This window comes from Moschus berezovskii, chromosome 25, assembly GCF_049115385.1.
Source record: "Moschus berezovskii isolate FMDL1 chromosome 25, NW_MosBer_1.0, whole genome shotgun sequence".
Taxonomy (NCBI): Eukaryota; Metazoa; Chordata; class Mammalia; order Artiodactyla; family Moschidae; genus Moschus; species Moschus berezovskii.
This window is the reverse complement of record NC_142484.1, coordinates 7,073,075-7,089,903: the sequence shown is the minus strand read 5'-3', so window position 1 is coordinate 7,089,903 and position 16,829 is coordinate 7,073,075. Positions and strand designations below refer to the sequence as shown.

Below are 16,829 nucleotides of genomic sequence, written 5' to 3'. Positions count from 1 at the left end.
ACTCACAGCCTCCTCCACAGTCATGGCAACTTTATTGTCAGTGTGGCCAGGGCGGGGGAGGGGCCTCAGTCATGATAGAGGCGCAGGAGGCAGCCACGGAGGGTGCCCATGTAGCGGTCCCAGAGCGCCTGGTGCCTGCAATGATAACAGTAACGGTGCTGGCTGATGTTGACTCGATCCCCATGACCCTGCTCCACGTGCTCTCGACACCTTCACTTGTGTAATGCTCACAGGATTCCTGTAAGCCTTACTGCTGCCACCCCCAGCTTATGTCTGAAGGAACTGAGGCACACAGAGAGAAAGGAACTTCTCGAGATCAGGTCAGTTTCTCAGCGATGGAGCTGAGACTCTGGTCAACAGAGTGACTTCCAACCCCAGGGCCAAAGAACAGGGAACTCAGAGTCTGCAGGAGGGCTGGGCCCCAGCAGGAGGCCAGCAGGGTAAGGAAGCCTGAGATCTCTCACCGGAAGCCATCCAGGGAGTGGACCGAAGCCGAATACTGATTGAGGAAGAGCCGCACGTCATTCAATGGCCAGTGGTCGGAGCGGCAGGGTTCCACGAACTGTGGGTCCAAGGTAACATCTAGCACTGGTATAGCCCAGGGACAGGCCAGAGGGCAGCCAGCAGGACAACTCACCTTTTCCACGAGGTCTACAAACAGGTCTCTGACGTCCTTATTGTGGGTCAGCTTGGCGGCCACGTTCACCAGCCCTCGGGACAGGTTCTGTGGGGCAGGGAGCCTGGGAGTTCTGCCTTCTGCCCGAGAGAGGCTGGGGGCTGAGACCACATCGGATCCACCTCCCTCAATCAAGTAATCCCCCAGCGTTTAAGAGCTGGTTGCCCCCAGGGGCAGGCAGAGGGAACAGCAGCACCGCCTGAGACCAACAGCAGAGCTGCTGCGGGGAGGCTGAAGATGCCCCAGGGACAGAGGCTGGACTGGGCCACAGACCTTGAAGTTGGCTTCCATCTCCGAAAAGACACCAAGCTTCCCCCGGAGGGCAGTGCACACCAGGCTGCAGGGAGACAGGGTCAAGGCCCGCGCTGCCCGTGTGCCCGCCCAGGCCCCGCCCCACAGACCCCTGGGGTCACCTCTTGTGCAGGTCTAGAAGGTCCTTGTCAGCCACAAGCACCTTGAGCTCCTTCAAGTCCTGGAGAAACTCCTTGTCTAAGTCCATGTCCATGTCATCCACCTGGGAGTCTAAGTGGGGCCCACGAAGGAATTGAGGTGGGAGATAAAAAACGCCTCCTGTGATGATCTGAGCCTCCCCCCAACACTTCATGGCACCCCACAAGACAAAAGAGCATGCTGGGTGTGAGAGAGCTGGAGGGACTGGCCGCAAGCCAGAGAGATGCTGTGGGTCCCTTGTGTGCAGACAAGCTATGTGTGGAAGCGCTGGGCCGTGAGAAGAAGCGGCTGGGCAGGGGCCCTGAAGAAGAAAGGCTGCTGGGAACGGGGGCCTGCACCTGGGTCAGTGGGGGCCTCACCGACGGCTCCGAGGGTCCAGTTCTGGATCATGAGCTCAGCACAGAAGGCAAAGTCCCCAAAGCTCAGATACTGCAGTTTTTTCTTCCCTGTCTCAAAGCGATTATTGGCAAAGAAGACGATGGCTGCATAGTCCCTGCAGGGTGGGGTGGGGGTGGGAGGTCTATCAGGGCTTGAAATTCCTTCTTAGCAAGCAGTTCCCAGGTACATCGGTGGGACCTCCATGTTTTGGCCTCTCTCTACCCTAACTCACTGTGTGATATGTTTTAAGTCACGTCTCTCTGGGCCTCGTCCTCTGGGCAAAGAGATGGTTTCAGCCCGGGTCTCCTAAGGGACACGGTGGGAGACCACAGGGCAACAGCGACCATTTACTGAGTACTTACTAAGCCCCAGGGACTGTGCCATCATGGGCTTTATCCATGGCACCTCAGAATAGTCCAGCTGGTGAATAGCCAGGCTGGGATTCAAACCCAGACCAGTCTGAACCAAAGTACAACCCAAGAGAGGAATAACCATTGCCCCCGTACAGCAAGGAGGTCATGAGGGTTGGGGCAGAAAATAAGGGTCAGCCTCAGAGCACAGGAAGGAGTGAGCAGGAGGGGAGGCAGCTGTCTCCTCTCCTGGCCCCTCACCTGGCCAGCCGGTCGGACAGGAGGAAGTGCTGCTGGATGTTATCCACCAGGGAGCCCCGCATTTCCTCCACCACCTTGAAGACGCGCTTAAAGTTGTCAAACTGCAGGGCAGTTAGAGGAGGAGGAAGGACTGGTCAGAGGCTGCTCACCCAATAAACTGTTGGGTGAGCATCCTTCTGTCACTTACCCACCTATCCAATCACCAGACACTGATGGAATATTTGCTATTCCTTCAACAAACTATTATCTCCTGCATTGGCAGGTGGACTCTTTACCAATGTGCCACCTGGAAAGCCCCATTATTTTTTAATACCTCTTATCAATTCCCCAAATGTTCACCAGCTTCTGCCATCTTGCCTTGGATAAATGTTTACTCATTCTTATCAACAAATTCACCCCTATTTTAGCATCATGCTCTCTAGTTCTTCACTAGTTTGTGCTGAAACTGACCTTCCTGGCTAAGCCCCAGGAACTCAAAAAAGAGCAAATACTAAGCCATCTTGGGGAGCTCACAGGAGTCACAGCGGAAAATGCTAAAGGCCCAGTAGAAGAGTTACTTCTTCCTGGCACCACTGGCAAGACTTTTGGAGAAGGTGGTATATGACCACCCCCCTCAACTCCCGACCCTGCCTTAGATTTCAAGGGGTAGTTATGCCCTAAAATAATACCCTGTAAAAATAATACCTTTGCACAGGGGGTAGGGGCAGATGAGCAAAAGAAAGCCAGGGGCTGGGGAGTCTAGAGAGGGGGGCAGGGACAGGACGATAGGAGGGTCTGAAGGTCAAGACCAAGGAATGTGACTGCTATAGGAAAGAATGTGAGCCATCGAAAGCTCGTGAGCAGAAGAAAGCTAAGGTAAAAATGTAGGCTTCTGAGAGGTCACTCTGACTCAAGAGTAGGGGACGTCTTGGAAAGGGTACAAAACGAAAGCGGAATGGAAACGAAGGCACTGCCACAGAGGTGTTGGAGTGGGCTGGAGGTGAGGCAGGAACCAAAGGGATGGCGGAAAAGGGGCGGGCTGCAGACTGGTGCAGTGCCCACCTGTCTCCGGCAGCTCTTGAGGGTGATGCCTGTTTTGGTGCTGATATCATCCAGGTCTTTCTTGGTGCCCTTGGACAGCTTTTTGCCCAGCACCTCCCGCACGAAGGCCTCGTCAAAGGCATAATACCTGTGGGGAGTTGGGGAGAACACTACTGACTTTCCATAAAAAGAGGGGAGAGGAGAGCTGGCAGGACCTGGGTTTGGTCCCTTCTGCTCTCAACTTTCTCCCGGCTTGGGTAAGTCCCGACCGTCCCCGAGCCTCATCGTCAGCCTACAAAATGGGTACATGGCCAGACTGGTTGGCGTCCCCACCACCCGCCAGGTGAGCACCTCTCGATGAGCAGCGCCTGTCGAGAGGGCGGGATCTGGAAAATGAGCTGGTGAAGCAGCTTGGGCGGCGCGTGGAGCAGGCGCTCGAGCATGTGGAAAGTCCGGTAGTGGTCCATGGTGTCGCTCTGCAGCACCGCTGCCGTGGCGCCGGTCTGCTCCAGAATTCCCGAGCGCACCCTCAGGGCCACCGCGTCGCTCACTGGGGAGCGAGCACGGCATCAGGCCCCGCCCCGCCGACCCTAGAGGTTCTTCAGGGATTTCAGCCCCGAGCCCCAGGCATTTCACACTCCCCGGCCTCTGCCCACTGTCCTATAGGATGCCTAGTCCTGGTTCTGCTCCCTCTCCCATCCAAAACAACCGCTCCGCCAGACCGGCTCCCCCAGGCGGCCCCCCACAGACCCGAATAACCGTCCAGCCAAAGGCGATACACGTCCTCGTCGATGAGGGTCGTGTTCCCCACGAAGATGTCCAGCTCGCTGGTCATGGTGACGCCCGGATCCGGGCGCTACCGCTGCGCCCCGGCAGGAGCGAGCACTGCCCGGGCCCGGCGCGCCGCCGCCGGGCCACTTCCGGGAGCACCGGCTTTGGTCTCGCGGCACCCGGAGCCAGAGAAGGACCACTTCCGGGACAGAGCGAGTCGCGGCAGGAGCCGCGAGGAAAGAGGCGGAGGCGGAGACGGTTGGGTTGCCCCTCCTCCCAGCGGGAGGGGGAATCTCGGGTTCCTCGGTTCCCAGCCCAACCCACCCTCACGCCGGCCGGGTTTGCAGGAGGGCATCCAGAGCCAAGGCCTCTGGCTAGTTGCCCCTATCCCGGCAACCTTCATCCTCATATCTTCCTGGTTGTTCTGTGCCCTTTTGCGGGGAGCCCCACTACTTTGACCTGTATCCTGAATGTAGGAGCTCCACAGGGCTCTATGGGGTTCCCTGGTGGCTCAGCGGTGAAGAATCCACCCGCCAATACAGGAGATGCGAGTTCGACCCCTGGATCCGGAAGATCCCCTGGAGAAGGAAATAGCTACCCACTCCAGTATTCTTGCCTGGGCAGTCCTTGGGGTCGCGAAAGAGTAGGACACGACTGAGCGACTGAACAACAGGGCTCTATCCTGAATCTTTTTTATGCAAAAAAAAAGTTGTCTGGCCCGTCTTCAAGGGCCCTCGCTGAGAGCCCCTCAGTCCATCCTGCAGATGAGCCCCTCTCCTGAACAGGGGATACCTACTCCCATGGTTTTAAGCCAACCGCCCCGCCTCCACCCCTCCAACTAATGACCTCCCTGATACAGCTTAGAAGACAGCCACCAATCTGTAACTCTTTCCACTCTGTTCCCCACAGCCAGACCTGTTGGTTTCCTGATCTGTTCCCACCCTCCCACCCCCCGTGTTTCTATCTCAGGAACAGCCCCCTACATCCACCCTGTTCTCATACCAGAAACCTTTCTCCCAGACTCTTCTCTTTCCACATTCAGGTCTGCTGATTTGCCTCCTGAATATTTCTAGTATCTATTTTGTCCTCTCCACCCCCACTGCACTGTCCAAGCCCAGTCCTTCTGCATAGCTCTCCTTGCCCACTGACACATTGTTCTCAGTAATCTTTCTGCCTACATCCCCTCCCTGGGGTCCATCCCACACAGAGCAGCCCAATCAACCTTTTTTAAAAATGTATTTTCAAAAATGTTACTCCCCTGCTGAAATCCTTACTGGTCTGTGTAAATGCTCCAGCATAGTACTTAGAGCCCTTAAGAATCTGGCTTCTGACTACCTTAGTTGCCTGCCTTCCTCTCTTACCACTTTCTCTAAGAACTGCCTTTCCAAAACAAACACGAAAAACCAGTTTACTCTCGCTGTTCCTAAAGCATGGAGGCTCTTTCAGTCCCCAGACTTTCATCGTGCTATTCTCTCTTACTCAAATAGCTCTCTCATTACTCGCCAAAGTCCTATACATCTTTCAGGGTCCCTCAGGTAGCACCTCTTTGGGGAAAGCTTCCCAGGTGGCTGTAGAACCCGCCTGCCAATGCAAGAGACATAAGAGATGTGGGTTCCATCCCCGGGTCAGGAGGCTCCCCTGAAGGAGGGCATGGCAACCTACTCCAGTATTCTTGCCTTGAGAATCCCCATGGACAGAGGAGCCTGCCAGGCTACAGTCCATAGAGTCGCAAAGAGTCGGACACGTCTGAGGCGACTTAGCACGCACTTTGTGGGTGGGGGCAGTCCCTCAAAATGTGGTCTTCCTGCATTTGCTTCTTCTTCATCGCAGCTTGTCGCCTCTGCCAGATCAAGACCTCTTTAAGGACAGTATAAGGATATGACTCAAGTTTATTTCTGCATAGCCTTTACACACAATAAAAGTTTACTGAACAAACAAATCCATTGTATGCCCTTCCCACCGGACAGGAAACGGTCTGTGAGAGGGAGAGTAGGCTGATGATGTGAGCCAGGACGTTTGGACTTAAGTTTCCAAGGACTGAAAGCGATGCTCAGTGAGTCGAGACTCTACAGTTCGAGCAAAGCTAGGAAGGATGGAAAGGCGATCCGTCTGGATTTTGTCAGAGGGTGGGCAGAAGAGTCGGGGGTCGACACTGGAATCTTGGTTCTCAGAGGGAGCCGAGAGGCCTGGGCTCGAGCTTGAGGCGGTTTGGAATTGGAAGGTACGAAGCGCCTAGTTTGGGGCTGGCTGGCACCGAGGTCGGGGACGCGGATACCCAGAATCATCAAGCGTCAGGGACACCGCAGTCCGAAGTGGGCGGGGAAGGGCTTCATTCTGGGAGCCTGGACCCCGCCCCTTTCCGAGGGTGCTAGCTCGGATTGGCTGTTCGCCCGTAACGTCAGGGGGCCCCGCCCCGGCGCGCGCCCCGCCGCGTGCCCACCCCCGCGCGGCTGCTGCATCCTACGCTAGCTCCGCCACAGCTTGTCCACTGAGCGGGTGCCTGAGCCCCAGCGGCGAGGAGCTCGTCGTGGGGCTCCTGGGCCGCGGCGGCGGGCAGGCGATGCTCCAGAGGCTTAGGCAGCCATGGAGGCCGAGACGGGCGGCCTGGAGGAGCTGACGGATGAAGAGATGGCGGCTCTGGGCAAGGAGGAGCTGGTGCGGCGCCTGCGGCGGGAGGAGGCGGCGCGCCTGGCGGCTCTGGTGCAGCGCGGCCGCCTCATGCAGGAGGTGAATCGGCAGCTACAGGGTCACCTGGGCGAGATCCGCGAGCTCAAGCAGCTCAACCGGCGCCTACAGGCCGAGAACCGCGAGCTGCGCGACCTCTGCTGCTTCCTGGACTCGGAGCGCCAGCGCGGGCGGCGCGCCGCGCGCCAGTGGCAGCTCTTCGGGACCCAAGCATCCCGAGCCGTGCGCGAGGATCTAGGCGGTTGTTGGCAGAAGCTGGCCGAGCTGGAAGGCCGCCAGGAGGAGCTGCTGCGGGAGAACCTGGCGCTCAAGGAGCTCTGTCTGGCGCTGGGCGAAGAGTGGGGTCCCCGAGGCGGCTCCGGCGGCTCGGGGGGCTCTGGCGCTGGGCCGACACCCGAGCTGGCCTTGCCCCCCTGCGGTCCTCGTGACCTGGGCGATGGAAGCTCCAGTACCGGCAGCGTGGGCAGCCCCGATCAGTTGCCCCTGGCCTGCTCCCCAGATGACTGAGGGCACAGCTTCCCGCCGACGCCCGCCCGGATTGCTCCTCAAGCGACGAGACTGCGGTGGACCTGGGGACCCGGACGCCGCCCCGGCTGCGCACGAAGGACCGATGGAATGGACTTAGAAACCCTAACACTGAGGAGGGCCCCTGGCTCTAGCTGGCGGGGCAGTAGGGAGACTGGAGGCTGGAGGGACTTACTGGGGGCTGGGTGGAGGCTAATAAACTGAGGCGGAAGCAGAGCCCATGGCCCGGGCGCGTCTGTTTGGAACTCGCCGGCGTTGGGACGAGGGCGGGGACCACTGGGGGTACCATTCCCATCTGGAAGGACTGTAGAACTAAGGTGACTGACTCCCCCATTACCTCAGTCCTGGGGCGGGATGTGGGACAGTGGTGAGCCATTGGCTCCCCCCATCAGGCCCCAGGACAGGCCGTGATCCGGCCCCAGAAGTGGCTCCAGCTCCCTTCCCGGCTCCTTCCTGTCCAAGACAATGGGGCAGGAAGCAGGTGCTGGGGGCCTAAAACCCACTCAGCCACCTCCCGAGAGGCTGGAAGGGGCCTAACAGCGCCCTCCGGTGGCACACGCGGGAGCACTGTGGGTCCCCCACCGGGAGGAGGATAATCCTCTTGGCTTGGCACCTCACAGCACTTCTCTTCCTCTTCTCAGTCCTGGAGATGAGGCAGAACAGATGTAGCCTCATTTGTCAGATAAGAAAATCAAGGTCCAGAAATATCAGTTTGTCCAAGGTCAGGTAGTGAGTTGGTGGAGCTGAAATAGCCTGAGGCTTCTGGTTCCAAAGGTCTCCCTTTAGCTTCTGGGTCCAATGAGAGCAGGCTAGAGCTTCAAGCCTTTTATTCCATTTTGGCAGGTTTGTATAAAAATACTCTCTTTAGGAAAATAAATAGCAGCTGCCCACGCTGTGGAGGCTTGGAGCTAAAGTATTCTCAGAGCTGGGGGCTGCAGGTCAGCTCTGGCACTCGCCTGAGCCGTTCCTTTTAGGAAGCGCTGGCAGAGTGTCCTGGTTCAATAACCTGGTGCTGCTGGCAGTGGGGCTGGGTGAGTTAGTGTTCTAGTGTTCTGGTAGAGTATCATCTGTCAGGGGTAGGGTTGGGTGGATCACAGGAAGAGGCAATGAAGACCACAGGGGTGATCTGCAGGGGATTAGGGCTCCAGAGGACCTCTGAGAATCTACAAAGTCCTTTGGGAGCTGCCTGGAATTTTCTCCAACAAATGGGAACTATTTTGTCTCTGATTTAGTGCAAATTGTGCTAGAGAGCCCAGCTCTGGAGAACCAGTGGGCAGCTTTGGCTCTACTAGGAAGCAAAATATGCTCAGTCTTGTCTGGAGGGATGGAGAAGAATCTGCTGGGGTTGGACATGGGATATGATCCAGGCCAGCTGGACCAATGAGCAGGGAAATACTGGTTAGGGTGGCACCCACAGGGAGCGGGAGCTGGAGTGCCTCATAAGGCCAGAAGGGTTGGGGAGCCCAGGGGATCAGAAGAGGGGTCCCCACTGCTGCTGCTACTCTTGCGATGGGCTGAGGCACAGGGCTCTGGCGTGCTGGGGTAGGTGAAGACCAGACTGGGGGTGAAAGGAGTCAGGGAGGGTGTGGTCATGAGCGTGGGAGTGTGCAATGCTTCGGGTTCAAGTACAGGCCCTGGGGAAAGGGAAATACATGGCACAGGGCGGGAGGGGCCTGGCGGGCTGTTGGTGCCGCTAGTTTCGCTCTCCTTGGTCCCTTCCGGGATTTTGCAGATGGGGCGGTGGGCTTCGAGCACCAGTTCCAGGCGCTCCTTCTGCTTCTGCAGCTCCTCAATCTCTCGCTGCAGTCCAGATTTCTCATCCTCCAGTTTGTCGGTTTCCTGTGGACCATAAGGAAAGAAGTCAAGATGAAGAGGGATGAATGTCGCAGAGACTCCCGCGGTGGTAGTGACTGGCAGGTTGGGGCGCGGGGGAGGGGAGGCTGGGGGGAGTAAAGAGTCTCCATCAAGTCTGGACTACAACTCCCATGAGCCCATGGGAGAAAATGGGCACGATTCCCATCAGGCTCGGGGGCACCTTCGAAGGATATTGTCGGGCCTGCTTCATCTCTGCTGTGTCTAGAGCGAGACACGCTGCAAATAATTTTTAACCACTTTTTCCTCGTCGCAGTGCCGCTCCAACGGGGAGCCTGGGGGAGGGGATGTATCTAATGGCGCCCCCTGCGGCCCTTGGGAACTGGGGACCCTCTGAGGTTGGGTGGGCCGGGACCAGGGCACCCTCTGCACTCGCTGGTGCTCACCGCCTGCAGGAAGTCGGTCAGTTCTTTCCTCCGGTTCCTGCACTTGGCCGCGGCTAGCTTGTTCCTCTCCCGCCTCACTCGACGGCGTTCCTCCTCCTCGGGGCTGATCTGGGGGAAGGAGGGTTACAGAGAACAGTGAGGTGGACTCTGTGCTGCTGGCCCAGTGGTAGGACCCAGGCGGGGGGCATGGCAGCGCAGGGGGGGGGGCCCTCAGACTGCACTCTGGGGACCTCCCCACCTGGCCGGTTCCGGATTTAGTAAGCTTGGATTAGTCAAATTTCCTCCTCACTCCCAGCTTTTGCTTCCTATGATTCCTCTGGGAATGTCCTCCCTGTCCCTCTATAAATCCTAACCCTCCTCTCTCAGGACTCAACTGAGATCCCTCAGGCCACCGCGACCCCTTACTGAACCGTCTTCTTTCATTCCACCGCTATAAATGGCCCCGTTGCAGCCACTCTTTTTTCAAAGGATCCTCATTCTTTTCAGTCACTTGATAACCAAACCTCCTCTTCCCCAGGGGCTGTAAGCACTAAGAAGGACTAATGAGAGCTTCTATGTAGTTATTTATTGTGAACCTACTGTGTGCCAGCTAAGTGCTTTACATGGATCCTTAACCCAGCTTCTCTTGTAAGGAGCCAAAAGCCAGGAAAGATTAATAACTTGTTTGTGGTTCCAGAGCAGAAATTAAAAATCCATGCACTCTGGGGCCTCCCTGGTGGTCCAGTGGTTAAGAATCTGCTTTGCAATGCTGGGGACACTGGTTTGATCCCTGGTCCAGGAAGATCCCACATGCTGCAGAGCAACTAAGCCTGTGTACCACAACTACTGAGCCAGCGCTCTGGATGGAGCCTGTGCTCTGCAACAAGAGAAGCCAACACAATAGAAACCTGCACTCCACAAGAAAGAGTAGCCCCTGCTTGCTGCAGCTAGAGAAAGCTTGAGAGCAGCAACGAAGGCCCACCACAGCCAAAAAATAAATAGATCTTAAAAAAAATCCATACCTTCTATTTAACACTGAGAAAGGGGCCAGCTGATGGACACCACCTCTCCTGAAAAGGAGCCCATTCATAGCCCATCTAGGAGTACCCAGGATCAAAGAGACGTGGCTGAAGGAAGTCCAGGAGCCTGCCTCTGGGGCTTACACCATGGTCTCCTTCCATCTGGTCACAAAAGCCAGCCAAAAAAAAGCAACCCCTGACTAATCGCACCTCTTTCTCAGGATTCTAACTGTCCTTTCCATCCTCTACCCTGCTGTCAGAGCAAACTCATTAAGGGGCAGCCCTCACCCACTACAGTCTCAGATACTGAAATGCCCCAGGGAGAGGAAAGAGGAACCAGTCCCTTAAAGACCCGTCAGCTCTTAATCATTTATTTGGGCAAGGACTTTATTACTAGCAGTGAGAAGCCAAAAAGCCTGGTTTGGAAGGCAAGTGTTCCCAGCTCTTTCAACTTCAAGTCTTCTCTTACCTCTTGGTGAGACACTGTGGCTTGGTGGTTATGATCTGACTTTAGAATTGGACAGTCCTGTCTCATTACTCACTCCTTGTGTGACCTTGGGCAAGTTACTATCTCTCTGTGCCTTCATCTCCTTAACTGTAAAATGGGGGAAAGCCAGAGTTCATTTCCAAGAGGATTTTTGTGAGGATTAAGTGAGTTAGAGAAATTGAGACTCAGAGTAGCTGAAGGAAACCCTTTCTGTTCTCAGCAACACAGCCAGCAGAAGCCCACCCTCTCCATACCTGTCATCAGGTGGAGCCCCTCTACTGCCCACACAGCTTTCCACATACACACCTTACATGTTCTCACCTCTTCCTCCATTCCTGCTCCTGCCATCCCCTCTACCTGGAATGTCTTTTCCATCATCTTTCTCCCTATGCAAATCCTACCCATCCTTCTAGGCTAATATGCCTCCACCTCCAGGAAACCTTCCCTGATCCAGAAGTGACCGCATTGCCCTCTGGGTCTCCCCAGGGGCTCTTATCACTTTCTGTCTTGGCCAATAGTAATCAGTGGGCCTCTTCTCCCCACGCCCCTTCTCAGTCTGTGTTGTGCTTCTGGACAAGAGTTTATTTTCTTCACCTCAGCACCCCTGTGGACTCAAGAATCTTCGTGAGCACCTCTGCTTCTTACCTGTTCACAGGGCCGGCGACGCACCCCTGGAGTTGGGCCCAGGGCCCGGATGACTCCTGGCCGGGGCTGCGGGGGACTGTATGGGGGATAGGCCAGAGGCCTGGGGTAGCTGCTGGGTCCCAGGAAGTGAGGCTGAACCATCCACTGCAGCTCCTGGTTGCCACTCACAGTGTTGATGCTTGGCACGAGGTGGAACTTCTGAGGAATAAGATGGAGGGCCAGGGATAAGGTCCGTGTGGATTGAGGGGCTTCCAGTAATAAAGTGTGAATTCCAGGTGCTGTCCCAGCCACTTTAAAAATACTGACTCCTTATAATTTGCACAACAGTATCTTCATTTTAAGGGCTTCCCTGGTGGCTCAGCGATAAAGAATCTGCCTGCATTTCTGATGCCAATGCAGGACATGCATGTTTGATCCCTGGGTCAGGAAGATATCACTTGGTGGAGAGAAAGGCAACCCACTCCAGTATTCTTGCCTGGAGAATCCCATGGACAGAGGAGCCTGGTGGGCTGCAGTCCATGGGGTTGCAAAGAGTTGGACACGACTTAGTGACTGAACAACAAATCTTCATTTTCAGACAGGAAAACAGTTGTCCCTAGACAGACAGTCAATAAGTGGGAAATGAGGTTTGGGCCCAGGTCATCAGGGTCTTACCAACTCCTGCACCCTGCCTGAGTCCCATCTGCACAAAGAAGATAATGACAGCCCCAGGAAGATTCCCTGGGGAAGGAAATGGCAACCTGCTCCAACATTCTTGCCTGGGAAATCCCATGGACAGAGGAGCCTGGCGGGCTACAGTCCACGGGGTCGCAAAAAGTGGGACACAACTGAGTGACTAAGCAAAACTTCAAGGGTGACTATGAGAATCAGGTAAGAGAATGTGTGTGTGACAGAGCCTGGCAAGTGGCAGGTACCCAACATACAGGGGCCATGGTAGGCAAGAGCCACTGCTCTGGGTTCAAGCTAGCCCAGTTCTGATCTTAGCTCAGCCATTTACTGGCTGTCAGGGTAAATTATTTATCCTCAATATGCCTCCATTTCCTTGTTTTTAATATTGTCATAGGTGAAGATCATTTCCCTGATGCCAAGAAGTACCCTTCAGTAGCTCTGAGGTCACCGTTTAATTGACAAATTTAAAAAAATAGTGGCACAAAATAACGGGTTTTAAAATCAATGGGGTCTTAGATTCTGTGAGACAAGGTAAAAAATGAGGTGGAAAGTGTCCAGCACAATGCAAGACTGCACAATATGCGCTGCCACGATTCTTTCAGCCAGAAATGTGAGGAATGGGTTGAGATAGGGACTCAGTGTTCCGGAGAAGAAGTGAGTTCAAGCCCTGGGGCTGGGCCCTGGGTGTGGGCGCCCAGCCGTCCGGGAAGCTCCCTCAAGTCCAGGCAAGTCTAGACAGCAGGGTCCCCGGCTTAGCGCTGCGGGCCCAGTGGCCCAATGACCCTAGTTCCCGGCCTACGTACCGCCGGCGGCATCTCCCGCTCCCGACGCTGTCAGGGCCGGGGCCGCTCCGGGCCAGGAAGGGAGGGGCGCCCGGGGTGAGTCACCCACCGTGACTCGGCCGCCGTGACTCGGCGGAACGGACGCCGCTCCTTGCCTCCCCTAGCGACACGTGCTCATCGCCCCTCGACAGGAAATGGGCACCTGCAGCCTCCCGGGTCCCCCCAACCCGCAGCGGGCGCCGTTCGGTGTCGAGATCGGGGGCGCGGGAGTTGCCGGTTGCATGACCCCGCGCACGTCCTGGCACCTCGCGGTCTCCACCCGCCCCAACCCGTAAAGGGGTCAAGAGCCAGTCTCCCGGAGCCCACCAGCTCCACTGCGGCTGGGCGGGGATGAGGACTTGGCAACGGGGCGGAGAGAGACAAACAAACGGGCAGACACACGGGCGACCACAGACATACTGCCCAGGATTCCCAGTCTGTCCGGGCAAGCCGGCTGGGGGAGCCAGTGCGTGGGGACCTCTCGGCCGCGGCTCAGACTCCGCACCTCGGAAATGTCGTCCGAGATGGATAGGACCCTCTCTGATCCGGTTGGGGCTGGGACTAATACCGGACCAAGGGGGTCCCCTTCCGAAGCAGATGGGACAAAGAAATTAACGATGAACAGGAGGAAGGAGAGGAGGTAACAGAGACGGAGGGACAGAGAGACAACGGACGGGGGGAAGGGGGACGCGCGCTTGGGCCGATGCTCGCAGCGATGTGTTCTTCCCGCCGCGCGCGCTCTGCTGGGCTGTGGGGCAGAATGTGCCTTCGGACAGCGGAGAGTGGGCAGGATCCGCTGCCACCGCTCCGAGACCTGGTCCTTCCCCCGGTCCCGGTCCCAGTCCCCGAGTGTGCCGGAGCGGCCCGCGCTCTCCTCGGCGCTGTCCACCTGTGGACTCCAGGTGTTGGGCTCCTCTCACCTGCTGGCCTGTGGCCGGGGGCTGCGTCGGGCCGCCGTACGCACCGCCGGCGCCGGAGCTCGGTCCGGGTTCCCTGTAGTCTCGGAACATGCCCTGGGTTGGCGGCTCTGTGGGGTCCGCGTCGGCGGCTTCGGTTCTGACTCACTCGCTCCTCGCGGAGTCTTTTCTTTTTATGAATGAAAAGTCCTTGGGCTGAACCACTTCTACTGGGGGGGTGGGCGGGGAAGGGCGGGCGTTTCGCCGCGGCTCTGGTCACCTCCAGGCTCCACCTCTCCAGACGCGCCGCCTTTTATCAATCCGCCCTGAACTTTCCCGTCGCCTCCAGTAGCCGACTGACTCTCGGTGGGGAAAAGAGGCGGATCTGGCGGCTCCCAGGGACGGCCGCGGGCCCGCCCCCTCTGACGTAGCTGCCCAAACATGGTGCGATTTCCTCGCCGCGCCCAGGTGGAGCGAAGGATTCCCCCGCGGCCCTACGCACCTGCGAGCAGCCGAGCGCCCCGCCCCCGAGAGCCGACTTAGCCTCCGCTCCCCCCACCGCGGTCCCCCCCGCAGCCCCACTGCTTGGTCTAGCCTAGTGTTTGCGTGCGTAAAATGGGACAAAATAATCACAGAGCGACCTTGCCACGCGTGGGAAGTTGGAATGAAGAAGATGAAAGAAGTCTGGAAACTGTACATCGGATTATAAATGTGATTGATGTTACTAGTATTACCATCATCATCACCTAATGGGTGCTTATTCATGCCCGGAACCATGCTGCTGCCATCCAAGTCGTGACATGAGTCCCTTTTACTGGCGCTGTTTTAAGGTTCAGGTATACGAAAAGTGAACAAATGACAAACCAGAGTTACAAAAATGGTGTGTATTTTCAATAATTACAAGGACATGTTAATACTTTGAACTACCCACAAATACAATGCAATACAATCGCCTTATTCGCAGGATAATTTCAGGAACTGTAGCAAGTTTTAATTCAGAGCCCCTACCAGTAGTGAGAGCCCGTCAACTGAGCCAACTGGACACAGTTCTGTGTTCTGATAAACGCCATCTTCCTTAAATACTGTAACTGCGCTTCCAGGACTGTATTGTCATCAGCCTTGTTTGGAGATTATGTCAAAAGTCTGTGTGAATGTGAGGCCAGGACCAAGTGTCAACAACTAAAAACCAACAACTCTGGGAGGCAGGTGCCTTTATCAGCCCCATTTTGCAGATAGGGAAACTGAGGCCTGAACAGAGTAAGAAGCTGCCGGAGTCACACAACTACAGAGAGAGAGCTGGGCTTTCCTGCTTTTCACTGGTACCTCCTTTTGATTGGCTCCAGTTTCGTCCTCACAGAAGGGAGATTTCAGGAAGATGGGGTCCTGGACTGCCTTCCTCAGGGACAGAGGCCACAGTTGGTGGACATATTCAGGACTTAGAACCAAGAGGCCAGCTTGGCTCTAGGCTTCCAATCCCAGAGCTACCATTTTCTGTCTCTGTTACCCTGGGCAGGTCACCTTCCTTCTGAGTCCTGCTCCCAGTGGGAATAATTGAGCCTCCTGCTGACCTCATGGGGCGGCTGTGGGATCAAGTGAGATCACAAATGTGAAAGTGCTTTGTAAGCTGTAAAGTGAGGTGCACTCAGAAGGTGGTTACCAGTCTGGTGCCTCTCCCTTTTCCTTATTCTGCTCAGTGCTTGTCATTGTCTGAAAAGAAAAGAAACCACCAGCAGTTTACCAGAATGAGAAATACCTGGGTGTGTGTATGTGTGTGTGTGTGTGTGTGTGTGTGTGTGAGTGTGCATGCATGTGTATGTGCACGCACGTGTGCATAAGCGGGGGGAGAGGCAGTGTGACTCATGGTAAAGAACATATGTGCTGGAATCATACGCCTGGGTTCTGAGTTTGAATCCTGCTTAAGCTGTATGACCTTGGTGAGGGGCACAATCTCTCACAGCCTCATTTGTGAAATGAGGACATCTGATAGCTACAAAATGATAAACATCTCAGGGCTGTTGGAGAATAGATATCCAATAATGCCCCATGCTGCGTACAGCATATAGTAAGAATTTGACAAATAGCAACAAAAAATGCATGTTAAGAAAAAGCCCCGTGGGTGGAAGCTTTGGGGGTTCTGATCACATGCTAAGGCACTCGTGCGCATGCACACACACTGATATCTGAAATCCTTGGCTGAGCCCAAGCAGGACAGGTCAGAGTGACAGAGGCAGACAGGTGGTGGCACATGGGAAGCCTAAGACAGGTCAGCCTTGGCTGCATTTGTCTGCCAGCTCCAGAAACACAGCCTGGGACCGTGACTGAGCAGGGGCTCAGGTCTCGATTGTCTGTGTGTGTGTGTGTGTATGATTACATGGCTCTGAAAGTCCCTTCCTGCTCTAACCGTCGGTGGAGCCACAAGGAGGTCTTTTCAGAGGCTGCACATTCCAAGCTTCTCAGTCACTAACTCCCGCCTCGTGGCTGCAGTAACGTTCCTGGCCCTTGACCTCACTAGCTCCCACCCAGTGAGGCCTGGCAAGAATCCCAGGGGGCCACAGCAATTTCAGGAGTCTGGGGGCTGGGAGGTCTGAGAGACTGAGGCCTTGTCCTTTGGCAGCTGTGTGAGCCTGGCTCAATCAATTTCCCTCTCTGAGCCCCAGACAGTCCCCACCTCCTGGGGCTGCAGTGAGGCAAAAGGAGGTAGTGGATGAGGCTGTTCCGCACCCAGTAGGTTCTGTCAGTGCCCCAGGGCACTGAGGTGATGTTTACGTTTTCCAGTTTCCATTCACTTTTTACATTGAAGCTTACGTTTTTAAATTGAGGTGAAATTCACATAACATACAATTATCCATTTTAAAGCATACACTTGAGTGGGATTTTGTGCCTGCATGAGATTGTGCAACCACCACTTCTCTCTAGTTTCAAAACTTTTTAAATCGTTC

At 55.8% G+C, this 16,829-nt stretch overlaps 3 protein-coding genes across 4 annotated transcripts; 1 reads left to right on the top strand and 2 right to left on the bottom strand.

The window, feature by feature from the left end:
- Positions 1-15: 15 nt before the first annotated feature.
- On the bottom strand, positions 16-4,092 carry FIBP (FGF1 intracellular binding protein). 2 transcript variants are annotated; one of them, XM_055415499.2, is made up of 10 exons: positions 3,886-4,092; positions 3,487-3,685; positions 3,157-3,283; positions 2,116-2,216; positions 1,465-1,619; positions 1,090-1,198; positions 950-1,013; positions 638-724; positions 465-562; positions 16-135 (listed from the first exon to the last, which is right to left on the bottom strand). In XM_055415499.2, the coding sequence occupies exons 1-10, from the start codon at positions 3,968-3,970 to the stop codon at positions 66-68; spliced, it is 1,095 nt and encodes a 364-aa protein (XP_055271474.2). In that variant the 5' UTR covers positions 3,971-4,092; the 3' UTR covers positions 16-65. The 2 variants fall into 2 exon arrangements, with proteins under 2 accessions (XP_055271474.2, XP_055271475.2); XM_055415500.2 differs by having other exon boundaries at positions 1,486-1,619; positions 3,886-4,087.
- A 1,838-nt stretch (positions 4,093-5,930) lies between these two features.
- CCDC85B (coiled-coil domain containing 85B) lies at positions 5,931-7,332 on the top strand. Its single transcript, XM_055415502.2, has one exon. The coding sequence runs from the start codon at positions 6,490-6,492 to the stop codon at positions 7,096-7,098; it is 609 nt and encodes a 202-aa protein (XP_055271477.1). The 5' UTR covers positions 5,931-6,489; the 3' UTR covers positions 7,099-7,332.
- An 816-nt stretch (positions 7,333-8,148) lies between these two features.
- Positions 8,149-14,129, bottom strand: FOSL1 (FOS like 1, AP-1 transcription factor subunit). Its single transcript, XM_055415501.1, has 4 exons — positions 13,915-14,129; positions 11,505-11,702; positions 9,375-9,482; positions 8,149-8,955 (listed from the first exon to the last, which is right to left on the bottom strand). Exons 1-4 carry the CDS (start codon positions 14,002-14,004, stop codon positions 8,554-8,556), a joined length of 798 nt encoding a protein of 265 aa, XP_055271476.1. The 5' UTR covers positions 14,005-14,129; the 3' UTR covers positions 8,149-8,553.
- Between the last annotated feature and the right edge of the window lie 2,700 nt (positions 14,130-16,829).

What these genes read in the sequence shown, in the direction of transcription:
- CCDC85B (XM_055415502.2), top strand. Translation starts at nt 6,490, where the DNA reads ATGGAGGCCGAGACGGGCGGCCTGGAGGAGCTGACGGATGAAGAGATG.
- FOSL1 (XM_055415501.1), bottom strand. Translation starts at nt 14,004, where the DNA reads ATGTTCCGAGACTACAGGGAACCCGGACCGAGCTCCGGCGCCGGCGGT. An exon ending in GTCGCCGGCCCTGTGAACAG is followed by an intron (nt 9,483 to 11,504) that starts GTAAGAAGCAGA and finishes TCCTTCCCCCAG; the next exon opens with ATCAGCCCCGAGGAGGAGGA. An exon ending in TGACCGACTTCCTGCAGGCG is followed by an intron (nt 8,956 to 9,374) that starts GTGAGCACCAGC and finishes TATGGTCCACAG; the next exon opens with GAAACCGACAAACTGGAGGA.
- FIBP (XM_055415499.2), bottom strand. Translation starts at nt 3,970, where the DNA reads ATGACCAGCGAGCTGGACATCTTCGTGGGGAACACGACCCTCATCGAC. An exon ending in CTTCTAGACCTGCACAAGAG is followed by an intron (nt 1,014 to 1,089) that starts GTGACCCCAGGG and finishes GTCTCCCTGCAG; the next exon opens with CCTGGTGTGCACTGCCCTCC. An exon ending in AGATGGAAGCCAACTTCAAG is followed by an intron (nt 725 to 949) that starts GTCTGTGGCCCA and finishes CCTGCCCCACAG; the next exon opens with AACCTGTCCCGAGGGCTGGT.